This window comes from Geotrypetes seraphini, chromosome 9 (assembly GCF_902459505.1).
Source record: "Geotrypetes seraphini chromosome 9, aGeoSer1.1, whole genome shotgun sequence".
Lineage (NCBI taxonomy): Eukaryota > Metazoa > Chordata > Amphibia > Gymnophiona > Dermophiidae > Geotrypetes > Geotrypetes seraphini.
In genome coordinates, this window is record NC_047092.1 from 77,111,714 (window position 1) to 77,138,572 (window position 26,859).

Here is a 26,859-nt window from a genome sequence, read left to right on the forward strand (position 1 = left end):
AATAGTCTTTTTGACTGCGACATGTGCTCTGAAGGTGCTGCAGCCTGCCTCAGCTCTAAGAAGTAAATAGATCTGGGAGAAAAATCTTTGTTTCAATCAGCCAGTTCTCAAAATGCCGAGATCTTTGGGCTGTCAGTTGGACCAAAGTTATATTGATCCCCAACCCCCATGGAACGTGCATGCAAAGGGGGGAGGCAAAAATAAAGTTGGCACCCTGAAGAGCCCCATTGAGCCCTCTGCAGATGTCTAATAGCCTGCGCTCAAGCCCCTGTGATTCTATAGGTGAGCTAAGCTATTAAGGATAAGGACCGCAAGCTCCACAAAGCTTTCTGCAGGCTGGCCAAACGGGTCACTAAGGGATTAAACTGCCGGCTGCAGACCCAAGTCTGCTTCTTCTCCACACAAGCAGAGCTATCCTCCACACTAGGGAGCTCTGGTGCAGATAGCCACAAAAATCTTAAAATATACTGAAAATAATAAAGAAATATACAAAGCAGATCAGAAAGAAAAACTGAAGGAGGCAGCAGAGCCCTCTGGAAAAGGAGGAGGAGTTGAAAACCTAGAATGGATTCCTTCTGCATGGCTCATGAGTATGGGGAAAATACCCTACAGCCTAGAATGATGTACCTATTGCACTAGAAAAAGAGGTTAGATTTCATAAACTACAAAACATTGCAGAAAGAGGAAGACAGGCTAAAATATCTGGAAATATTAAGAGAAGCTGGTCGATTAGTCAGGAAAGCAAAGATACAAATAGAAGGGAAAAAAAAAGCCAACATGGTAAAACCTGGGGGGAGGAGACATTTTTTATATATATTAGTGATAGGAAAAAGTGTGAAAGTGGCATTGTGAGACTCAAAAGGTCAAGGAGAGAAGCTGATAAAGATAAGGTTGATTTGCTTAACAAATATTTATGTTCTGGGTTCACAGCTGAAGCTGCGGAAGCAGGACTGCAGAGGACAAATGCAAATAGGGATGAAGGTGTGGTAGACCCTGATTAATTTTCATAGGATTGTGTTTGCAAGGAACTAACTAAAGGTGGACAAAGCGATGGGGTCAGATGGTGTACATCCGGGGGGTACCGAAGGAACTAAGGGATGTTCTGGCAGCTCCACTGGCTGATCTTTTCAATGCTTCTCTAGACTCGAGAGTGGTACCAGAGGACTGGAGAAGGGTCAATGTGGTCCCTCTTCACAAAAGTGGAAGGAAGAAGTAGGAAACTATATGTGGGTAACTCTGACTACTATTGTAAGTAAATTAAGGGACACACTTTTAAAACAAAGAATATTGACGTTTCTAAAATCCAGTGGATTACAGGAAACAAACATGGATACACTAGAGGTAGGTCTTGTCAGACAAATCTGATAAGTTTCTTTGACTGGGTGATCATAGAATTGGACAGAGGGAGTATGCTAAAACCTATTTTTGAAGGTTTCTGCCACATTCTGTAGGGTACCCCACCTCTAAAATCCTGTTTTATGAGTTTTATACTTTATTAATAAATTTGTTTTTGAGCTGCTTATTGGCACCAAAATGCCATCTTGAATTTTCAACGTTCTCCAGATTCTTCAAATCACCTAGTTTTGCTTCAAAACTGACAGGACTGGAGTCCTCAGGCTCTTTTACCCCTAATTCATGCCAGATATGTGCTGGATGGATGCCAGAAGAGCACCCTTATGCCATATGAAGGGAGCGGGAAGGTCAGGCTTAGCTTCCCCTTTAGTCTTTAGAGCTGAGGAACTTTTGAGAGGTCTGTCTACTGGGAGAAAATCTCTCCCAGATGTATTTAGATTTTAGCAAAGCCTTTGACAGTGTTCTACACAGGCGTCTAATAAATAAATTGAGTGCCCTTGGGATGGCCCCTAAAGTGATGAACTGGGTCAGAAACTGGTTGAGTGCAAGGCTACAGATGGTATTAGTCAATGGAGATCTCTCTCTAAGGAAAGGGATGTTACCAGTGGTGTGCCTCAAAGTTTGGTTCTTGGGCCTATTCTTTTAAACATTTTTGTAAGTGATATTGTTGAAGGGTAGTGAGGTAAGATTTGCCTCTTTGTGAATATCAAAATCTTACAATAAACAAACATACCTCTGATAATGTGAATAACATGAGGAAGAACCTAGCAAAGCTTGAAGAATGGTCTGAAATTTGGCAGCTAAGATTTAATGCTAAGAAGTGCAAGGTCATGTATTTGGACTGTAAAAACTTGAGGGAACGGTACAGTTTAGGGGGCAAAGAACTTTTGTGCACAAAAGAGGAACAGGACTTGGGTGTGATAGTATGCGATGATCTTAAAGTGGCCTAACAGGTTGAAAAGGCAATGGCGAAAGCTAGAAAGATGCTAGGGTTAATAGGGTGCATAGAGACAGGTATGGCCAGTAGAAAAAAAAGGAGATATTGATACCTCTGTATAAGACACTGATCAGACCTTATTTAGAATATTGTGTACAATTCTGGAAACCACAACTTCAAAAAGATTTATACAGGATGGGGTTGATCCAGAGGAAGGCTACTAAAATGGGTATTTCTTTAAAAAACAACAACAACAACATATTTTTAGATTTTTGCATTATAGTATTATATTGTGATTGTGTGAATATCAATGAAAAGTGAGTTCCACACTTTTGCTATTTGGTAGTTGAATGATTTCTCTGTAACATGACTTTTGTTCCTGGGCAGTAAGTGTAATTTCTTAATTGCTCAAGCCTAAAAAATATAGAAATGTCTTTTATTTCCATAGAACTTTTCGTTTGCGACCAGGATAGACAAATTTTGCAATTTACCTATTTAAAATGTGAAAACGCAGAATTTTCACCTATTCTTATAAAATAATAAAAACCAACATATGAATCACAACATGTATTAATATTGGTTATACAAAGATGACCACAGAAGATTTAGAATTGAGTAGTTTTTTTTTAGATCTATAATTATATTGTAAATCACTTTCACTAATCATCTCCCAGATGTAGTCTCCCATCATGTTGTCCTTGGTAGCAGCATTCAAAGTCCAGTATATCCTGGTGGAAGCACTCACTTTGCTCCTCTGAGTATGCTCCCATGTTTTCCTTGAATGTCTCAAGATGAGCATCAATGACATGGACTTTGAGAGACAAACTACAGCCCATTTTACTGTAATTCTTCACCAGATTTTCAACCAACTCCACATAATTTCCGGCCTTGTGATTGCCCAGGATGCCCTTAACTACTGCAACAAAGCTGTTCAAAGGCACTTTCTCCTTCCTAGATAGCTTCTTGGGAAATTCCTTGTACTCCAGGATCTTCTTTATCTGTGTTCTGACAAAGACACCAGCTTTGACCTTTGCCTCAGACAGATTAGGAAAGATGTCTTCAAGGTTGCTGATTCCTTATCTACAGCTCTGACAAATTGTTTCGTTACATCCAATTTGATGTGCAGTGGTGACATCAGCACCTTCCAGGGGTCCACCAGTAGTTCCCATTTGACATTGTTTCTCCCCATAGAGAACTCAGTTTGCTGTGGCCAGTCCCGCTTTGGTAGTGTGCCTTCGTGTCCCTGCTGTCCCAAAAGCAGAGATAGCAGGGAAACTGGTAAAACTGCCTTGGATACCCAATAGGAATGCCAGCATTTTGAAGTCTCTGATGACTTCCCAGCCATACTCATCATTCTTCAAGGTATCTAGCAAGGTCTTAATGCTGTTGTAATCCTTTTTGAGGTGCACTGAGTGAGCCAGTGGAAGAGATGGGTTCTTATTGCTCCTGGATGAGCTGTCAATGAAGAGACGCCACTCTTTCGGGTTACAGGCGATTCCAATTGTCTCAAACAGACTAGCCACATTGTGGGTGGCAGAAGCAGAGCCCATTTTGATGGGTATAGAAAGTGGAAAAAGCTTGGTAACACTTCCTCTGATCCGTCACTTGCACATTTCATCCAATAAGTTCCACTGCTTGAACCTAGATGTCAAAAACGCAGCACTGGACTTGGTGAGACCAAGATCTCTTTTTTTTTTTTTACCCAAGCAGCAAGTGCAGCACACCTGTGGTATTATTTACCTTGTGGCAATACCCTACCACACCTTAGTAAAAGGACCCATTTGTGCAGAGCAGTGGAGCTAATGCTAAGAAAAAATTACACTTGAGAGCTGCAGGGGGAACCCAAGGGTGGGGAACACCTAACCAGGGTATACAGGCAACACAGGGTGAAGGGATGGGAACCCATACCCCTCTGGCATGGCCCAATAGGACTGACCTAAAGCTTCACAATGGCACTAAGAAGTACGACTGGGAACTATGGAGCCAAGCTCTGTACTCAACCAGGTAAAGTCAGAGACTGGTAACCTGGGAGTAGTCATTAGGTTTGACATCGCTATGCAGCCACGGTCAGTAGACCAGTAGGCCAGGGACCAGTAGCTCTATCAGCACAACCTACCACTTGCTAGAGAAAAATATTGGTCTGTTTGAGGGAGCAACCCAGCTTATACCAGCGATATCACTGGTAAAATTCATATTCCCTACCTCTGCCTGCTAATAGGAAGGGATAACACCCATTTGTGCAGAATAGTACAGTAGGCACTAAGGAATGGGATATTTCTAACATCATGAGTTACAAGAGGAAAGAAGTGGCAGCAAGAGAAGATGAGACACATTAAGAGATAACAACTTGAGGTTTGGATGCCTTAAGCCTAAAGTATTTTGAGGGAAAGCATTTACCACTTCTTGTACATTCTGGAGAGATTTTTGCAGGTAGAATAAAAAGTGGTAGTACTCAGTACCAGGACATACCATCTGAAAAAAAACCTAAGTTTACCTATTGAATCTGGTGCTGCAAGTACCCATCATGCATCAGGGCAGGGTTATAAGAAATCTAGGACTGGCCCAAAACCATAACATGGCAGCTCTAGAGAACATATCTTTGCATGGACACTGAAGTGGGAAGAAGCTATTCTGCAGAACGTAACATTTTTGCAGAGCACATAACACTAACTGCATACTGAGGCTTAAGGAACTCAAAATGGACTCTCCAGAGGACATGAGAAAGAAGAAATAACATTGAAATTATTGCAGTAACTATCATCTCAATGTATCTACTGTCTTGAATTATACACATTTTTCTATGAAAAGAAAGCTAACAAAGTAAGATAATTCACAGATTCAAAACATACAGAACAGATTTTTAAAAGGTTAGATATTTTAGTGGTGTAAAAATAAATAAATAAATAATTATGTTCCAGCTCTTATATACTGAATGATTCTGAGTAGATTCCTGGTGAAAAGTTTTGAGCCTCTTTTATCAAACAAATTAGTGTGGTACCAAAACCCATAGGGATTTAAAGGGCTTCGGTGCATTTGCTGCATGGTTTGATAAAAGAGACCTTTTGTCTTAAAATATGAATTTCAATAACCACAATTGTAGAAAAATGTCATTGTATAAGACATATGTAGATACTCACATAATATATTTGGGAAGAAAGCTAAATCATGTTATTGGTTCTTTAAAATCTGAGAAAATAATTACATCCAAATTAAAGGATCCCTAGAAAATAGATTAAATTTTGCAAACTTTCCTGGAGCAGAAACACCCATTTGTAAGAAAAAAAAAAATAGTGCTCTCCAAAGGAAAGACAGAACAAGCAGCACCCATTCAACCTGAGGGAAGCCCACAGGCTCGCAATGCTATTGGCTGGTTCTTTGTCACCAAATGGAGTAGGTTGAATGCTGACATCACTGTGATATCCTCACCAAAACGAGAGGAATAGAACAGAGACAAAAGCTGGGAGAGAAAAAAAAAGATGAACATTAAACCACCACATATGTTACACATACATAAAGTAAATCAGATGGTTATGGTTGTTTTAAGTACGGTTAACAAAATGGTGAACGTACTAGTCCATGTTAAGACTATAGACAGTCTTATTTATAATGGGTAAACATGGAATATTACATCCAATATTATACTATATGTTGCAACATAAATTCCAAACTACAGCAGTGAAAATGTACTACACAGAACAATATGATTAAGCAGCTAATGCAAGAAAAAGGAAAGAGGTTCACAGCTCCCATACTTGCAATGGAAGCAAAATTTATATTCAAGCCTCTATTCTGCAAAGTTCTAAACCAAATAACTAAATTAATACAGTATTTGGATGCACCCGCTACCTTTCAAATAATAGAGGAATAATGATCAAAAGTGTACTTCAGTGTTTAAGTAATCTCACAAAAATTACCATGGTTATGCATACAGTAGCAAACTATTTCTGCGCATGATTTTTAACAACAAAAAAATTACCAGTATCAAATCTGTTTTAAAAAAACAGATTTATGGATGTTATTGATACTCAAAATTCATAAAGGTTACACCAATGGTTCCCAACATGTTCTAGGGGAAACCCCCTATCAGTCTTTCAGGATGTCTGAAATAACTATTCATGATTTAGATTTGCATGCACTACCTCCACTGCATGCTAATTTCTCTCATGCATAAACATGAGATATTCTGAAAACCCAACTGGCTGAGGGCTCTCCAGGATACAGATTTGAAAACAACTTGGCTAGAAAATGCATAAAGCCAAACAATGCATTCCAATCAATTAGAATATATTCTGTCCTTTTTCTGAAGAAATATCTGCTGGTGAGCTTGACAGACCTACTAGAGAAAACACAAATATTGCATTACAAGACAACTCTGGAATATATATGTATGAAATCTGTTTATTAATATGCTTAAACTTTGACTTTTCAAAAATAAATGCATCACAAAACAAAACATTGAGAGGTTAAAAGATGGAAGAACCATTAAAACCTAAACAAACATGACATGTTCACCAGTGACTACAGAAGTACCATAGATAAAACAAGGGAATAGGACATTCTCCGAAACAGACTTCTGACCAGTACAAATAAAACTGTACTTTTCTTCAAGTGGCCTTCACTGTGACAAATAAAAGTATACAGTGAAAAAGTAATTTACCAAGTATAGTTGCAGTCTTATAATGCTCTTGCAGTTGAACATAAAATGTCTTCCTAGTCTCTTTCATCAACTGCAGTACCAAGCAGCCTGTGCGTGTACCAATCGCAGCCATCTGGCTTATGTCAAAGTATGTGAGTCAAGCAGCTACAGTGCAACAGGACAAAAGGCAATGATGTCACTCTGCAGGTCAGGCAAATAAAAAAAAGATATATTCTACAGTTAAAATATGGGTGCTCTAAAACAAGAGGCTTCCAATACACTTATCCCTAGGTGATTTATAGTTAATACAGTTTTACGTTTACCTAAATGACAGAGTTCCATCTACGAGGGGTGCTCAATAATTTATCTACCCGAGTATGACAGAAAGTAAAAAGCGTGTTGAAACAAGTCTGTGCATGTTATGTCATGTCTCAAGGTTACTCATGCACAATTGTGGCTCAGTGCGAGTCTAACATTCCAAGAAACAGGATGTCAGAAGAGTCTTCGTGCAAATCAAGTAAGAAATTGCTAAATTTGGAGCACCATTCAGTGATAAAATTTCTCATATAAGAAGGGAAAAAACTAAAGGAGATCCATGAATGCATGATTTCAGTTTATGGTAAGTCTGCCCCATTGTCCTATAAGGCAAAATTTTGGAGCAAGCAGTTTAAGTGGAGTATAGTCCATTGAAGATGACCCTCACAGTGGACGGCCTAAGGAAACAATTTCCACAGAAATTTACAATAAAGTTGAGAATTTAATCTTGTCCCAAATAGCTGAAGAAATGGGCATCTAGGCAGATACAGTTTGGAAAATAATTCATGAAAAATTGGGCATGTTCGAGGTTAGTGCAAGATGGGTTCCAAGAATGCTGACACCATGTCAGAAGGCAAAGAGGCTCCAGTGCTGTCAGGAGAACTTGGTGATGATCCATGAATTTTTTTCATCGTTAGAGATGAAACTTGGATCTATCAGAAATTCTGAGTCCAAAACGGAGTCAATGCAGTGGAAGCACAAGTCATACCTCGCCCCCCAAAATTCAAGACAGGCAAAATCATGGCAACTGTCTTCTGGGATGATGAAGGACTTTTGCTTCTAAGGCCATACCACACAAGACTACCGTAACCGTGGAGAGTTTCGCCAACATAATGATCGCTTTACAGGAGTTAATCAAGAAGAAAAGACAAGGAAAACTCACAGCAGGCATGCTGCTGCTTCACGACAATGTGCCAGTGCACATAGCATGACAATCACAGGCTGCCATCCAAGAATGTGGGTTTCAGCAGCTGAACCATCCACCCTACAGTGCTGAGCTGGCTCCCTAGGATTATTTCCTGTTCTGAGTTTTGAAGAAATCTCTCTGTGGACAGCAGTTTTCAAGTGATGAAGATGCCAAGGAAGCTGTGATATCCTGGTTTGAAGGTCAAACAGAAGAATTATTTTCAAAGAGGTTAAATTCATTGCAGAAAAAGTGGATGAAGTGTATGGAGCTATCAGGGGACTATATTGAAAACTAAAACAAATTTTTTTTGAAAACTCATTTTTCCTACTGAGGTAGATAAATTATTGAAAGCCCCTCATGGCGCTTAATCCACATCAAACTGTCTTCATAAAGGAGTTAACAAACCCCCTCCCCCAAATAATTGGAAATCTAAGATTTGTTAAATCTGAACATTACTCTCACAATTTAGTTAAAACATGAACTAATGTTCTTTTCCAATCTGCCAGTCAACCCGATTTCAACAGCTTCAATTAAGTCATGTACAGAAGAAATAAAAATGTTTATCCATTCACTGCAAGATCTAGAAGAGATTTTTTTAAATTGTGATAATATATTAGCATATACTAAAGTAGTGCAAGTTTCTATTAATGCTTGTAGAATACAATTACTGAAAACTGCCAAGAAGTTGAGAAAGGGAAAGGTGCTTGAAATCCATTAAACCAGAGTTAAGTCACAGCCCTAAATAAACCTGTTTAAGAGCAATTCAAGAATGGGCAAAAATAAAACCAGCCCCCCCCCCCAAAAAAAAACCCCTCAAACTGCCTGAACCCAAATAAAACTAAGCTCCTGTGGGTCTCTTAACACATACTAGACATTAAAAAAATCCTTTTTTGGGAGCTATAAACTCCCCTTTAAATCATAGGTCATGAACTATGGGGTACAGCTGGAACTGATCCCTCAAACCAAGCAACCTTCAGAAGCTGCCTCTACCATCTGCAACTATGCTTTCCTCTCCATACCTCAAGACAAGTCTTGTCACTTCTCATAATTTAGATGCTGCCTTTCAATTTCAGTTCAGAAGTTTTAATTCCATTTCACCTACTTATGCAGTGATTTGCCATTCTCCCTAAATGTGGCCACACTATTATTGTTGTTGGGTTGTTGTTGTTTTTTTTTTTTAAATACAAGAAGCATTATTAGTAAAGCTGATTTTAACCATACTGGTGTACTTTTTTAATTTCTGTTTGAGACCCATTCTCTCTGATTCATGTTGCTATAATGCATTCCACACTGGGGTGACTACAAAAAGAGTTTGCACCAACTCCAATTGAATGCTGCAGGACAACTGATAGAAAATTGTAAGCAATATGATCACGTCACACCATTCCTGTAAAAACATCATTAGTTGCCAGTAAAATACGTACAGGGCTAAATGTAAAACTGTCTGATCTTTAAAGACCTTAAAGGAAATGAACCAGAGTATACTACACACTTCTAAGGTCACTGCAGTTCTCTCAAATAAACATCCCTATCCCTTTTTTTATTTTTAAATCTTTATTAATTTTCAAAACTAATACAAAGTGCCATAAATTATATATACATTAAGAACAAAATAAGCACTTAAATTCCACCAATAACAATGAAGATAATAAATATCCCTCCCCTCCCATCCAACAATTTGATCAAGAAATAAATTAGAAATATATTCCCCCTCCCCACCCAGTCCTGGACATGTATAAAAATAAACAAAAGATTTGAAAACCAAGAAACTATGTTGAATTAACAAAGAATATCAACGAGCCCCAAAACAAATTAAATACTTTGCTATGCCCCAATATATCTGCATTCATCTTTTCGTATTTGTACCCTAAACATAAACTGGCCCACCGAAATGGAAAGTTTAGCCGATCACAATTCTTCCAATTGCGGGTTATCAACTGCATACATATCCCTGTCATAATCAAGAAGAGCCTGCCTTTGTAGCAATCCATGGGAGGCTTGACATGCAGCAATGTTCCACATATTGCCTTATACGTCAAAGGGATTGCCGATTCCAATATAAGATTAATCTGTCTCCTTATTGACTTCCAGAAACTGAGTATCAAAGGACAATAGAACAACAGATGATCCAATGTCCCTATGTCTAGATGACAGTGCCAGTATCTATTAGATTTAGAACTGTCTAATTTATGTAACTTAACAGGGGTCCAAAATGATCTATGTAACAGAAAAAACCATGTTTGTCTCATAGATGCCGACACTGTACATTTCATCGTCCAAGTCCAAATTCGTGGCCATCAAGATGCAGAAATATATAGTTAGATAGATAGATAGATAGATATAGGTGGGGCTGGGATCTTCTGGAAGCACTGGATGCAGGCAAGCATTCGAGATGATGTTATATTTAATGAGAAACTGCTGGATTTTTCACAACTGCAACAATCATTCAGTATTTCAAAATCTCAAAATTATAGGTGGTTACAGTTGAAGCAGGCCATTCAGAGTGGGTTCCCTGAATGGCAGAATCTTAAAAATCATTATAGATTGCAGGTCCTATGCTTCCAGACAGATTTGTTGGGGTATCAGGCCGCCTGGTGGAATAAATTAATTTCTGAATTTTTGAATAAGAAACCGAAAAATAGTCTTAGAGACATTTGGAGCATCGAGATAAACATCCCTATCCCTAACAACATTCTCTCCACAGGAAATCATACAGTGTGATTCCTAGCAATGAGCCTTCTCTGGAATAGCCCCCTCCCCCCTTCAGAAAATTTCTTGAATTAAAAAAATCCTCTCTACACTTCAGGAAGCAGGTGAAAGCTTGGCTCTTCTCCCAAGCCTTAAATGGAAGCAACACAGGGACTAAAACCATCAATACATACTATACAGTTGAACTCATGTTTACATACCCCTGGCAAAACTTGTGAGATGTGCACCCTTTGTGGAAAATATACATGATCCTGCAAAACACCATTCTTTAATTTAGGAAGATTAGTCAGAATTGTGTGTGTCCTTTAATAATTATAATGACACAGTAAACTCTAAGTTGTACCCATGGGGATTGATAGATGCCGGATAAGTGTAGTTTCTGGTTGCTTAAGAGTTACTATTAAAATAGGCCTAACTAATACTATACCCCATATTATCATACAATAATGAAGCAGCTATTATAAATCCTTACATTATTTACTTTAATTCTGAATATCAAGACAATCATTGAATATTAAAAGCTTAGCAATATAAATGAAATTAAATTCTTCAGTGTTATAGCCCCAGAACCCCATCCTATTACAGTGACTAGTTCAAACCTACTAATAAAGTCCCAGATCATAACTAATCTTATAAAATACATAGTTCTAAAAGTTCAGTCCTCTCTTTGAAGTGCAAGATTGCACGGTTGATTACTCAACGGATCTTCTTAATTTGGATCATTTCCTTCATTCAGAGAAAAAAGTCCTTCCATATAATGTACTCAAATTCCGTAGAGATGAACATGATTATACGAAAGGTTACGTATACTCATGGATGAGTAAAAATTATAAATCACGTGGGGGTATATGAGATAGAGAGAGAGACGGGGTGAAGGCTTGTGGTAGGGTACGAGAAAGAGACAGAGACGGGGTGAAGGTAGAGAGAGGGTATGAAAGAAAGCGGAACTGTCAGAGACCAAAGTCACCTTGATATGGGAAATAAAGAGGATTACCTCTTTGCTTTACTTATCAAGGTGGTGCTGTCACACAGCAGACAGCATACTCTGGGAAAAGGGTATTGGTGGACATGACAATGAAGCTGACGGCACAGTGTGCAGCGGCCGCTAAGAGAGCGAATAGAATGCTTGGTATAATCAAAAAGGGTATTACAGCCAGAACGAAAGAGGTTATCCTGCCGTTGTATCGGGCGATGGTACGCCCGCATTTGGAGTACTGCGTCCAATATTGGTCGCCGTACCTTAAGAAGGATATGGCGATAGTCGAGAGGGTTCAGAGGAGAGCGACACGTCTGATAAAAAGTATGGAAAACCTGTCATATGCTGAGAGATTGGAGAAGCTGGGTCTATTTTCCCTGGAGAAGAGAAAACTTAGAGGGGATATGATAGAGACTTATAAGATCATGAAGGGCATAGAGAGAGTAGAGAGGGACAGATTCTTCAAACTTTCGAAAAATAAAAGAACAAGAGGGCACTCAGACAAGTTGATAGGAGACAGATTCAAAACAAATACTAGGAAGTTCTTTTTTACCCAACATGTGGTGGACACCTGGAATGCGCTTCCAGAGGACGTAATTGGGCAGAGTACAGTACTGGGGTTCAAGAAAGGATTAGACAAATTCCTACTGGAAAAGGGGATAGAGGGGTATAGATAGAAGATTACTGCGCAGGTCCTGGACCTGTTGGGCCACCGCGTGAGCGGACTGCTGGGCACAATGGACCTCGGGTTTGACCCAGCAGAGGCATTTCTTATGTTCTTATGTAAAAGACTGCTGGCTTCTATGACTGATTCACTGAAGCTTCTTTGCCCAGTCACAGAATAGGAAAAGAATAGCCTTGACATATGATACGATTTTGTTTGGTACTGCAATGAGAACTCGGAGTCAAATCTCATCAAATAATAACAAACTTTTATTTATATTGACTGGAGTAGCAGTTCAACAAATAACATACAATTGGAAGAATTATGACAGATTAAATTACAACTTTTGGTGGAATTCAGTTTGCCATATATATAAGATGGAGCGTACATTTGCAACACAAAAAGGATATATCGATAAGTTTAAGAAGATTTGGGGACCATTAACAGATTTTTGTAATGATTGATATAATTTTTTCCCATAATGAGATATTTGATAAAGGAGGGGGGGTAGGTTTATTCTCTTTATCATAAAATATAAATAAATTATCATAATAGTTGTTATATTGTGTGCAACTAACAAAATAAGGGATTCAAAATTGAATAATAGTTGATAAAATTATTAAATTTTACATGATATCTAAAATTGTAGTAAGGATTATATAAGATATGTTGTATGTACAGTATGTTATGGAGATATCAAGTGTATACTTAAGGTAATTGTATGAATCTTTATGATACACTTGTTGTTATATGAAAAAATTAATTAAAAAATGTTAAACAGAATAGGAAAAGAGCTTTAGTAAATCTGTTTCTATAACAGCTACTGATTATCTGGAAGGGGATTCTGGACTCTTCTCCCATCTCAGCACACCCCCTCCCCCAAAATAAAAAAAAAATCACTGCAGATAGTTTTGGAAGGGTGGAAAAAGAGAATCAAAATAAGTAGTATTTGGTCAAATAAAGCATACATGATTTTACCAAAATTCATTGGCAGAATTTAAAAATATAACTTGTATAAAACTCCTTCATAGTAATTTATACCACATTTGCTCCCACCAGTTGGCTAATAAGTTTAATAGAAATCGCAGCTATCCTCTTCTCCAGCAAAGATTATTAGAGAATTCTACTAAAAAGAACACAGGACTACAGCAAAAAGAGACAGATCATTGTGTTTTCCAAGGATAAGTTAAGGAAAAGTGAAGTTACCTACCTGTAGCACGTGTTCTTCAAGGACAGCAGGACACATATTCTTATTTATAGGTGCCATCGTCCGATGAAACCTCAGAATTCTACAGTTTTGAGAAGCCTTTAGCAGCATCCCACCATGCATAAACTAGTACTTTCTTGCCCAGCATGAGCACATGTGAACTGCAGTGTAATATCAAAGCAAAAGTTTGGAACTCCTAAGGAAAATGGGTGGGGATATGAGAATACACATTCCGTTGTCCTTGGAGAACACTTGCTACAGGTGAGTGACTTTACTTTCTCCAAGGACAAGCATATCATTTTTCTCATATGGGAATCCCTAGCTACTAGGCTTACTGAAACAACAACTCAAAAACAATAGGGGCTTGCAAAAGCAAGACCACATTGAACCAATTAACCCGACATTATATATACAGTTTTATTGTGAGGGTGCAGCTTGGAACAGAAGAAATATGGGCCTAGGAGTGTAGAGTTAGATTCTAGGCACCAAACAAATTATGCAGTACTGTCTGGTCAAACTGGCTATTGCATCAAGTACGAGTTTGCTGTTCAAGACAATAATGAGATACAGTATGAATGTGTACAAATCTCCTCAATGGAGGCTGATCTCAAAATGGACTGAATAATCCACCAGAGAAGTAACTAGGCCAACTCTGGGATAATGAAGATGACATCTGCAAGATTCCTCGTGGCTTGATACCACATATAAATCTATAAACTGTTCACAGCAATAGATGCCAAGTATCTATTGGGTGCTCTGCAAATGGAGGCAAACCATGGGAATTTCTCATAAGATGGTTGAAGTCTAATTACAAACCTTCACAACTTTGTAGCAACATGTTGATTCCAATAAACCTTTGTATTTGGATTCCCTTAAAGGATGAAAAATACAATATCAAGGTAGACGTTATTCTTCCCGAAGTTATTTGAATGAGTTCTGTACTGCGATCAGGGGCTAGACAGTGCAATATCTTAAACCTCAGGCATTCCAGCTTGAATATTATAAGCTTTTACTTGGAGCCAGTGAACTGTCATTGACAGAAGAGTTACATGCACAAAGCATGATCTCTTAAAAATTAACCCTTTTTTAAATAACTTTGTTGAAATTCCAGAATAGAGAGCATTGGTATAGTCTAATTGAAACACGACCAAAGCTTGAACTAATACTGCAAATTTGAGTCAAGAGAGTAGGGGCAAAGAGTCTTCAATCATTTTCAACTTAAAGAACCACTTTTAATATAAGCGATTTTCTTGAGCTTCACAAGATAAAGAAGAATCAACTATAAAACCTAAAACTTTTGATGAATTAAAATATATAGGAAAAAACTTGCCTTTTTCCTATCCCTGTGCTGAGAGCTAAGGAATACTATATTGCTCTTTTGAGGCCAATTTGGAGGTCTGTGTTACCAACTGAGAGTTTAGTTGGTCTAGACCAGTGGTTCCCAACCCTGTCCTGGAGGACCACCAGGCCAATCGGGTTTTCAGGATAGCCCTAATGAATATGCATGAAGCAGATTTACATGCCTGTCATTTCCATTATATGCACATCTCTCTCATGCATATTCATTAGGTCTAGCCTGAAAACCTGATTGGCCTGGTGGTCCTCAAGGATAGGGTTGGAAGCCACTGGTCTAGACTATTTTCAGAACCCACTGATCTGAGGTTATAAGGGGCCACCTCTCCAGGTAAAATTCAGGTTTCTCTCCTACCAGAAAGTCATCCAGAACTAACATTTATTTTGGCTCTTGTAGCCAGTCACAAGCCCATCCCTGCCTCTGGTCGGGAATTAAGATGGGGGAAATTTGCACTCAGAAAAAAAATCAGTAAACCTCCATATTTGAGTAATAAAACATGATTATTACTGCTGAGGATGAGCAGCGGTATACTTATGATTTTGAGAGTAGTAGGAACCTTTTCTATATCCTCCAGTAAACCTCCACAATGTGAAGTATACAAAAGGAGGAGGCCAAGACAGGGACTTGATTGTATCAGCATGTTTTTTGATGAGGTCCACAACTTCTTCCACCTTGCCTCACTGCAAAGGGTATCCACCAACTTCTCCAGAACCATAGGCTCTAGGTCAGAAACATTCAGCAAGAGTGTCTAAGCATTCTCGAACCTAAGGTGGCGAGTCAAAATTCTACGTCAAAGAAATCAAGAGTGCCCCTAGCTAGATACTTTTTACATGCTTTTTGTTTACTACTAATTGGTGAAGCTTTGCAACCTGCTCCAACGGAAGAGTGTCCCCACTGGACATCAAGGATTCAAGTACAAGTTTGTGTAGAGGTGGCAGATCTAAATATAGGAAGCATCAAGGTCCTCTCAACCTAAGAAAGCCGAGGCATGAGTTCAGGAACTCTTGGCCCTTTTGTAAGCAGATACAACTACCATGGAATGGTGGGGCAACTGAGCCTCTTTGAATCTGGGAGCCTTCTGGTCTCTCTATTTGGTGCGCCTTCTTAGGTACTATTTGCAAGGAAGGGTGTCTCCTAGTTTCTCATCTGCATATCTGTAGGGCAGTATTTAGCTTAGGGCCCTATCCTAGGGCCTATATATTATAGGGCCTATATACTAAATAGGATAGCATTGCATAGGGTTATAAGCTGCATAGTTTCACAGGTAGACATAGTGAGATGGCCATTGTCAGTAGGGCAGTTTAAACTTTTCCAGTGCTCGTTAAGGTTTGCTGAGAATCAAACTCTTATTAGTGAAGCTAATACATCTGTTGTTTAGACTGAACAGATTCTCTGGCTAGAATTTTCACATACTGATATGACTTGTTTTTCCTCTCTATGAGTAGATGTCTTGTTTTTACCTTACATTTAAAAAACAAACAAACATGTATCAGAAAGGGTGGTAGATGCGTGGAACAGTCTCCCGGAAGAGGTGGTGGAAACAGAGACTGTGTCTGAATTCAAGAGGGCCTGGAATAGGCACGTGGGATCTCTGAGAGAGAGAAAGAGATAATGGTTACTGCGAATGGGAAGACTAGATGGGCCATTTCGCCTTTATCTGCCATCATGTTTCTTTGTGTGCTTTGTGTGTATAAAGCAACCCTCTCTACGTGACTGTCTTGAAGTTCACTTGTGGGGTAACATGCACTTACTGCCCAGGAACCCTCCCATAAGCTCTTCCAGCCAGACCGTTGTTAGAAGGCTTCCCAGTCTTTTGTTTTTGAAGGCTAGAAGACGCAGCCAATTTTTCACGGTGATGTATTGTTTCTTTTCTTTTTAAATACTTTGCCATTTCGTTCTTTTACTAATCTTTTACTAATAAATGCTATATTCAGTTGTAAGAAGATGCTAATGTGGACTATTCTGTTTTATCCTAAAACGTCAGTGGGCAATGGAACTGTTCTACCCTGGCTTGTTGCCCTCTCTTTAAGCCAGGCAGAATACCTAGTTTGTTGCCCCCTTCCCTCCATTACAGCTAGGCAATACAGCATCCCACAGGACATTGTGAACAGGGACTGTTAGAATCTCCCATGGATGAAAATCATAGTCCAAAACAGTTAACAACCCAGCCCTGGGCTTATCTTCCACATCCAACTGAAATGAACAGCAGCTGTGGCATATCTTAAGGGGAAACGTTGCTGATGCTTCTTGGCCTTTGTCTGATGTAAAACATTGTGGGGAATTTAGGAAACGTCTAAAAATCACACTTGTTCCTAAAGCATCTAGACAATTGATCCTCTCTTCTCTCTCCCTTCTATAGCGATTAACTTGTCCCTTTGATCTCTCTCTCCTCAACAATGAATTTCCTGTCCTATTAATTCTCTTTCTTCCTCCCCTCTTAAAGTCAATTCAATTTGTTACCTTTGCTTAATCTTCTGTAAACCGCATAGAACTTCACGGTATTTCGGTATATAAGCTGTTATTATTATTATTATTCAGTGCCAAGGACAATGTTGAATACATATGTGCCCTCAGTGTTGGGTCCGATACAGACCTGTCTCTGGGCCCACTACCAGTGCCCGATATCAAGACAGATGGAGAAAACCTCCTCAGTGCCACTGCACTCCCAATGTCTGATGCAGCTCCAGCAGCCATAGGGACATAAGAACATAAGAATAGCTTTACTGGGTCAGATCAAAGGTCCATCAATGGTCCAGTAGTCCGTTCTCACGGTGGCTGATCCAGGTCACTAATACCTGGCCAAAACCCAAGGAGTAGCAACATTCCATGTTACTGATCCAGGGCAAGCGGTTGTTTCTGATCCAGGGACCAATACTTCTGATGTCAAAGTTGATGGACCAGACTTGGAGTGCCCAAAACGTTCCTCCTATTGAACTTGCCTCACCTTCCGAGTTCTTTTCTGCTTTTTTAAACAGAGAGAACAGAGGCTTCAAACATCAATTATTCTAGAAATCACCCTGTTACACTTGGCATGTCATTTGAAGCCGCTGAGGGTCTTCTGGGACATTGTGGAAAAAATAACTGACGAAAAAAATCAAACAGCTCGAAGGTGAGGGAAAAAAAAATAACCACCTCACAGAATACTCCCAGCTAGTGCTCAGGCCTAAGCGGGCCTCAGACGCAAAAATAATGCAAACTTAAAACTCCCATAAATCTCTAAGAGACACTAACCTGGATAGGGGAAAGAAAATAAATGATACCCGCTCGAGAAAGGCACTCAAAATTAGGATGGAAAGACATGCTAAGGAGAGCTCATAAAAATGCAACCGCTTTGCTCTGCAGAAAGCTCTACTGGTCCCATGCATTCGCGCTGGGCTGAAGGCACTCGTATGTGTGAAGTGAGATTCGTATCAGGGTTCCATCAGATGTTGCCACCTGTACGTAAGAAATGATGTCCTGCTTATTCTTGGAGAATCGCTGCAAGCAGAGATGTCTCTGATAAGACGGGTATCTAGAAAGATCAAGATCAGAACAGATAATGTGAAAAAGCCAAAACATCAAACAAACATGCTGCAGCAATGGAGCAAAACCTTAAATTCATATGCTCTAGTTATAATACACTCTATATTTTTGAGCAACTAAAGGAGAGAAAAGATCCATTTGGAAATTATATTTAAATTAATTGAAAATTGCAGCTGAAGCATAAAAAACTGTAGAGAGATGAACAAACAAAATACATAAATATCAAAATAAATTATTTAGTAACATAATTCTACAAAAACTAGGAGAAAGATTATCAGTATAGTAAAAACACCACCAATTAAAAATGAAACAAATACTCTGGAGAAACTTAATCAATTGGGAGCACTATTGAGAAATAGAATGACTACCCTGTATATCAGGGCTCTGGAGTTGGGAGTCGGTAAAAAAATGTATCAACTCAAAAATTAAAACTTACAATGTTATAATATATGGTAAACTTATTTTGTACTTTTTTGTTCTAGATCTAAAGTACTGGTAAATATAAGTTATATTTATTTACCAGTTGTTTAGATTCAGAACAAAAAATGTAAAGCTTAAAATCATTCGGAGGCAGACTGAGACAATAGAAAAATAGAGGAGCAAGACCAAAGGTTTGGTATACCAACTCCCTAGCTCTGCTGCATACAGGAGAATTAAATGTAAAACATTAACTGCCCCTTTTACAAAGCCACGGAATATTCACCAAATCCATTCAATTCCTATGGGCTTCGATGCATTTACTGCAGCAGCATTGCTATTGTGGCTTTATAAAAGAGGCCTTAAAAGGTCTGAAGTTACAATAAGAGTTGAAAAGCAGGCTAAAAAGAACTCCACCAAGATCTGATAGATTACAAAAATCAACTGGTCGGGCGGCCAAACTTAACACAATGACTAATAACAGGAAGTGCACTTCTTCCAAAAAGAGTAATACAGCCAAACTTAAAGACCCAAAACTTGTCGACATATAAATCTATAAGCTGTTCATAGCAATAGATGCCAATAGAATACATGATCATACTGACTCCAATATTGTCATGGCAATAGAGCAGAAGGACAATAATGCTGAATAAAGCCATCATGGTCAGTGCTAAGAAAAGCAGAAATCTTAATGTACTGGCATAATACACAACTCCGTCTTTGTACTTCCCCAAAACTAATACATAGCATGGCCTTATTTTAACAAAACCTTTGATAGCATCCCTTGTTCCTGTAATGTAGACAATGTCACCACAAGCAGGAGCAACCGGCCATTACTCCCACCTTTTGGGGTATGAGGGTCTGTGGGAGGCATGCAAAAGGAGTTGGTGGGTGCTAAGAAGCAAATTTTTATTTTTGTATTTTATGCTTACAGGCAGGGCAAGCAGGACAGGGTGAGGAAAGGAAGGGGGCCCACTATAGCACCAGGGACTTTTTTATTTTTAAATCCAGATTAGCAGGGAGATAGAAGTGACACCAGGGCAATATTTTTAAGACAGTAGGAAGAGAGCGAGGGAGGGGGAGAGGAAGAGACATTTTAGATTTTGAAGTGGTAGAGGGGAAAGAGACAGCAGGGGCTCTACACTAGCCTCAGACCTGACAGTAGGTTTCTGGCATTGAGCCCCCATTGTAGACATTAGAGAGCAGCCCTGCATCTACCACAGAGAAAAGGAAAATGGTAAAACCAGAGGACATAATTTGAGGTTGAAGGGTGGTAGATTCAAGAGCAATGTTAGGAAATTCTACTATACAGGGAGGGTGGTGAATGCCTGGAATGCACCCCCGAGAGAGGTGGTGGAAAGGAAAACGGTGACTGAGTTCAAAAAAGCATGGGATGAACACAGAGGATCTAGAATCAGAAAATAATATTAAATATTGAACTAAGGCCAGTACTGGACACACTTGCATGGTCTGTGTCTGTATATGGCCATTTGGGGGAGGAAGGGCTGGAAAGGGCTTCAATGGCTGGGAGGGTGTAGATGGGCTGGAGTAGGTTTTAACGGAGATTTTGGCAGTTGGAACCCAAGCACAATACAGGGTAGAGCTTTGGATTCTTGCCCAGAAATAGTTAAGAAAAAAATTTTTAACTGAATCAAGTTGGGCAGACTGGATGGACCATTCGGGTCTTTATCTGCCATCATCTACTATGTTACTATGTCTAACCTCAGTGCAGAAACCCTATTAACCTGCAGTAGCCATTAATAAACAGATAAACTGCTTGTTAAGGATGAATGTAGTAAGTAACCCAAGTAGCTTTCTGCATCAGCCCCAGAGATATATCAGTTTGCTGCCCTCCTAACTTTATAAACCAAGCTAATCAGACACCACTCTGAATGTTGGCTGGTGCTCAGCTCTGCACACATACAGTATTTGCATATTCAAAGCCGGGAGCCATGCATGCTTCAGGTTTGAATATCCAGGATTAGTTCAGCCTGCACCTGGAAGCCAACCATCATGGGCTAAATATTGACCCTAGACAGAGCAACAATAATAGACTTACATAACATGTTAAGCAAATCCAAATATACAGTATAAAACCTACTGAAGTAGAAGTAAATATCGAGAATCAATTTTTATCATTAAATTTGGACAAGCATTCTGATCAACCACCCAGTAGCATACCAAGGGGGGAGGAAGATCCGCCCCGGGTGCAAGCCCTGAGGGGGTGCTCCCGGCCTTGGCGTTCAGTCCCCCTCCAAAGGACCGCTCGGCCCCTGGCCTCCCCACACCACCTACAAAGCAGCCCGCGGCGGGATCGCGATGCCAGTGATCCCTGCGCTGCTTCGGCACTGCTTCCTCCGTCGCGGTCCCGCCCCTCCTCTAACGTCAGAGGAGGGGCGGGACCGCGGCAGAGGAAGCAGGTCCGAAGCAGCGCAGGGATCGCTGGCATTGCGATCCTGCTGCGGGCTGCTTCGTAGGTGGTGCGGGGAGGCCAGGGGGGCGAGTGATCCTTCGGGGTGGGTCAGGGCATCAGGCCTTCAGGGTGGGGAGGGCGGGCGGGCAGGCAGGCCTTCAAGGGGGAGGGGGGTGACAAGCAGGCAGGCCTTCAAGGGGGGGGGAACAGGCAGGCAGGCTTTCAAGGGGGGGGACAGGCAAGCAGGCTTTCAAGGGAGGAACAGGCCTTGAAGGGGGGGAACAGGCAGGCAGGCCTTCAAGGGGCAGGTAGGCCTTCAAGGGGGGGCAGGCCTTCAAGGGGGGGCAGGCCTTCAGGGAGGGGGGCCCTGGTGTAGAAATACACGGAGGGAATGGGGGGGTTCAAAGAGACGCGCATATGCTGGACTTTGGGTGGGAAGAAATAATGGGTCTGAAAATAGAGAAGAGGGAGAGAGATGATGGACCATGGTTTTTAGAGAGGGAAGGAACAGAAAGGGAGAGAAGTTGGACACAAGGGATGGTGTGGAGGGGGGATAGAGATACTTGATAGGAGGGTAGTTGGGAAAAGAAAGGGAGAGATGGTGGACCCTGGGGTGGTGGGGAAGGAGGGAGAGATGCTGGATGAAAAGGTAGTTAAGAAAAGATGGATCTGTGGAGGGAGACGAAAAAAGGAAAGATGCCAGACTTCCTGGGGAGGGAAGGGAAAAGGGGAGGACAGAGATGGCAGATGGATGGTTAGCATGCAGAAAGAAGGAGACCCTGGCAAGCAAGTTATCAGAAGACAACCAGAGCCTTGGACCAACAAGATTTGAAAAATAACCAGACAACAAAAGGTAGAAAAACTAATTTTATTTTCTGTTTTGTGATTACAATATGTCAGATTTGAAATGTGTATCCTGCCAGAGCAGGAAAGTTGAATCGAAAAATCAATTCAATAGGCTGAATCGAATTTTTTTTTTTTTCCTTGAATCGGGCAGCACTAGTTTGCGCTACTGTCTTAGACTTTAGGACCTGGGATTGGGGAGAGATGGCATCCTCAGGACTTTATTGTTAAATATATTTATTGATTTTCAAATCATACAATCAAGAATGACTTGTACAGAAAGCAAGATTAGTAATTCAACATAAAGCAAGAAATATTTCAACAACATTAAATAATTATAACTAATATGCTCAAGTCCTCAAATTATGGGATCCAAGATTCCTTAGCGAGAACAAAGAAAAGAATTGAACAAAATGAACACTCTTACTCTTAAAGTTAGCTGGAGGGCTGATTGCTGGGATTAATCAATAATCTTAGGGCTTATGGTTTTTCTGCCTCCAAACGAAAGAGCGCTAAGAAGGAAGTCAAATGACTAGGTTCAAAGAAAACATATTTAACTGTTCGGTGATGCACTATACACTTACAGGGATGTCGTAAGTAAAAGGTAGCACCTAAGAATGTAACACCTGATTTCAACATTAGAAATTCACGGCGACGCTTTTGAGTCTCTCATGATAAATCAGGAAATATCTGCACTTTAAAGCCCATAAATTCTTTCTGTCTATTTTTAAAGAATAATTTTAACAACCAAACTTTATCAATAGAGAGGGCTACTGTTACAATCAAAGTACTTTGTTCTACAGCCTCTTTATCAGATTCCTCCAATAACTCCGATACATCCAATTGTCCTTGGTCCAAGGACCTATTTAACGATTTATTCTTGTTAGGTAAATAATAAACTCGTGATAAAGGAGGTATTGAATCTTCTGAGGCCCCCAAAACTTCAAGTAAATATCTCTTAAACATTTCTCTAGGTGACACCAATGGTAACTTAGGAAAATTGATTAATCTTAAATTGTTGTATCTGGAATTATTTTCCAAATTCTCCATCTTTCTTCTGAGATTTATATTGTCCTTCATTAGAACATCTTGTAGCTGTTTAGATGATTTTATTTCCTGTTCAAGCTTTTGAACAGAAGAATTAGAGGCAGTCAATTCGTTTTCCAGTATTTTAAGTTCAGTAGAATGTTGAGACAGTTTCCCCTCTATTAACTGAAGTTTGGGACTTATGGTCTTCACTAATCCGGCCATAAGATCCCACAATGAGTCAAGAGTTACTTCCGAAGGTTTATCCAAGGAAATTAAAGAAGTAGAAGTGTCATAGTGCTCACCATCCAGTTGAATTCCTTGTCGCTGTCTCTGAAGACTTGCTCGCCTCTCCTTAGTTGATTTACTCTCAGCTTCTTCCAAGGAGCTCATTTCAATATGAGCTCCTATCAGCAGGCTCTGCGCTGGACTACTTGCCTCAGGGGAAGGCGAAACCCCGACATCCGGGGTTCCCATACCCCTTGGAGAGCTGCTTAGTTGAGGCTGCAGGGGCTCAAAGATATTTCAAATCCCGGAGGAACTGCCACGGCCTCGCTTACACCGCTGTTCCTCTGCGGGCCCCTCTCCGACGCTAAAAATGTTCCTTGCATCCGTCTGAGAAGCTCACCAATATCGCCGACTGCGGGGGTGACAGTGGGCCGCGAGGCACCAATGGCACTACGGCCCCTCCGTTTAGGCATCGGGTAAGTAAAGTTATCCAGAATGCAAGTGAAACGAGGATTTGGTCAGACTTTTGAAGGGTCTGCAGAAGAAAAATATTGTATAGGCCGGGGACATGAGACAGCAGGAAACGGGAACTTTTCTTCCTTCTATTTTTGTGAATGGCAAGGCTGAGGATGTCAGAGAGTTCAGTTAAAATATGTGCTTTATAAGAAAATATAATAATGTGTTTTATAAAGTTTATAAGCATTGCTGGCCTACCCGGTGAGGTGTTCCTAATGGTGGTGGTGGTGGCAGCGTGTCAATGTGTTGAGAGGAAGAGGTGGTCTGGGAAATTCTGCTGAGCAAACTCCGGGCCCATTTCCACTCCCCAGTTAGTCCACTCTATTCAACTGGTTCACACACTGAGTGGGTCTTTGGGTGTTGTGCCTGGGTAGTTGTTTTGGGATCTCTTCCAGTGGTTTGTCAGTATCTCCTTGTTGTCCAAGGAAGGAAACTTTATTAACCTTAGCATTGACCTTCAGAATATGTTTGTAACAGCACTGCTTGTGTGGCATTAGGCTATGTAGTGATCGAAAGAAAAAAACAGACCTTTGCACATTTTTGCACTATATGGTGGGTGTATGAGGAGATTCACATTTCCTGCACAGCTAAGTCCTTGTGAAGTTACCTTGTTCTTTCTGTATTTGACATCTAGCAAGGTCTCTGTTTGGAAGGAAAGATCTAAGCTTAAAAATGAAGTGGCCAGAAGTTATGGTAAAAGCAGATAGCGTTGCTGATTTTAAGAAAAGTTTGGACAAATTCCTGGAGGAAAAATCCATAGTCTGTTATTAAGACATGGGGGAAGTGTCTGCTTGCCCTGGATCGGTAGCATGGAATGTTTCTACTCTTTGGGTTTTGACCAGGTACTAGTGACCTGGATTGGTTACCATGAGAATGGGCTACTGGGCATGATAGACCATTGGTCTGACCCAGTTAGGCTATTCTTATGTTATGTTCTCATCTGTAGGGGCCTTTGTTTTCACTTCTTATTTTAATGTATTTTTTTTCTGGGAACTTATCAGTGTTTTTTAGAATGGGAACAAAAATGGAAGAGAATTAATGTGTGTGGAATGGGGGGGGGTTTACTAATTTCTTCAGCTAAATAATTAAATCCACCTCATCCAGACATAGGAGAACTCACGCACCATTCACACACCCTCCAACCAAAATCGTCAAAAGAAAAAAAACTGTTCAACCTCCTAATACTCGACCCCCAACTCTACAACCTATTGACCTCGACAACAAACTACAAAACCTTCAAAAAAGAAATAAAAACCCTTCTATTCAAAAAACACATAAAACCAAACTAACACAATCAGAACTGTCCCAAGCATCACTTGCAACTACTCCATATGTACTTCTGATGTCATGACAATTCAGACATAATTTATGTTATGTTTGGAATAATGGTTACATATATGAGGTTCAATAAAAGAAAATTTTCAGTGCCTGTTTCTATTATGACCATTTATTTTTCATGGTTATTACAAAAAATATATTTTTACATTGGGGGGGGGGGGTCAAAAAATGATGGGCCCCGGGTGCCACATACCCTAGGTACGCCACTGCAACCACCAGTACACAGAGGGAATGAAACAACTGAATTTGTAACCAAAAAAAAACCCTCTCTCCCCCCCCCCCCCCCCGTCTAAAAAATTAGATCAACAAACAAGAAAAACAAATGGTAAATACTGGAATAATAGCTAGTATCTCTGACTGTACCTGTATAACTATACTGTACTTTAATTAAGTCTGGATTGTAAATGGTCACAATAAGGTGAACTAAAACAAACCATGCAAGATTAATACTGTAGCTGCAACTCAAGACTGCAGATTACAAAAGAAATGTTCACAGCAAGCACAAATTAAATTGACATATGCCAGATTCTGTAAGGAACAAGCAACGTAGTGGGAGATCAAGAAAAAAAGGAAAAAGATACAGGAATATTTACCACTAAATTGGGTACAATAGGCTTTCAAAATAATTTTCATGCATACCTTGACAGGTCGCCTAGTGACATCTTATGAACTTAAGAAGAGGGTTCTAGCAAACATAAGTACTGTTGTACTATGAAGAACATTATCAGTAAATTCGAGAAACAACTCATGCTCCACAGTTGGAAGCATAGATTCCATCTCTCGGGGTGCTCAGATTGAGCAAACATCTTCAGTATCCAATCGTTTTTAATTTAGCATCCCTGATCATTTCGAAAACTTGGCTCCTATGTTTGGAAGCAAAGTTCATCAAGGTAGATACAAAACTAACCCATTTGTAGAGATACCAAATTCACACGCGTTTACCCACTCTCATACCTCTCTTCACACGCATTCAAGAACCAAAGCAAGTCACCCCTTCTCTTCTTCAATATTTTCCCTCCACCCCCCCCCAGCGGACCAGCACCTTTCCTTCAAACTCCCAGCCCCCACGTACTACCTTCAAGCTCGTCTTTGAAGTCGTCGACAGCAACAGTAATTCGTACAGATTACCCAACAGAAACACAACCCTTTCCCTTCTCTAGCGTTCCGCCCCCTCCGATGCAATTTCCTGTTTCCGGGAGATGCGGGACCTGGCTATGAGACAGAGACTTTTATCAGCAAAGCAAAAGAGAAGCAGAACTCAACAATGAACAGCATCCCCCCCCCCCCCCCCCAACCAAAATTCAAACTGGTCCACCTGTCTGGCATCTTTCCATCTCTCTCTCGCCGCCGCCACCACTTCCGTCCTACCTTAAAACTTTGAAGTTGCCAGCAAAAGTACAAATTATTTTTAAAGCAACCCCACACCTTTCCTACTCTACTATCCCACCCTCTCTGACACAACTTAGTTGTGGAGCTCTGCTTCTCTTTTGCTACATTG

The 26,859-nt window shown here is 40.2% G+C and overlaps 1 protein-coding gene across 4 annotated transcripts in view; it reads right to left on the bottom strand.

Annotated features, from left to right (window-relative positions):
* Positions 1-26,556, bottom strand: part of MSRB3 (methionine sulfoxide reductase B3) — a 160,837-nt gene extending 134,281 nt beyond the window's left edge. For 2 of the 4 annotated variants that reach the window (XR_004540667.1, XM_033959001.1), the window contains exons 1-2: positions 6,948-7,121; positions 5,624-5,747 (exon numbers count right to left, since the gene is read on the bottom strand). Coding sequence is in view for 3 of the 4 variants with exons in the window: in XM_033959001.1 (XP_033814892.1) it covers positions 5,624-5,747; positions 6,948-6,989 (166 nt within the window). In the remaining variant the exon portion in view is untranslated. Of the gene's footprint in view, positions 1-5,623; positions 5,748-6,947; positions 7,128-26,436 lie in introns of those variants that run through there. The other 2 variants (XM_033959002.1, XM_033959003.1) reach the window with 2 other exon arrangements.
* Positions 26,557-26,859: the final 303 nt, after the last annotated feature.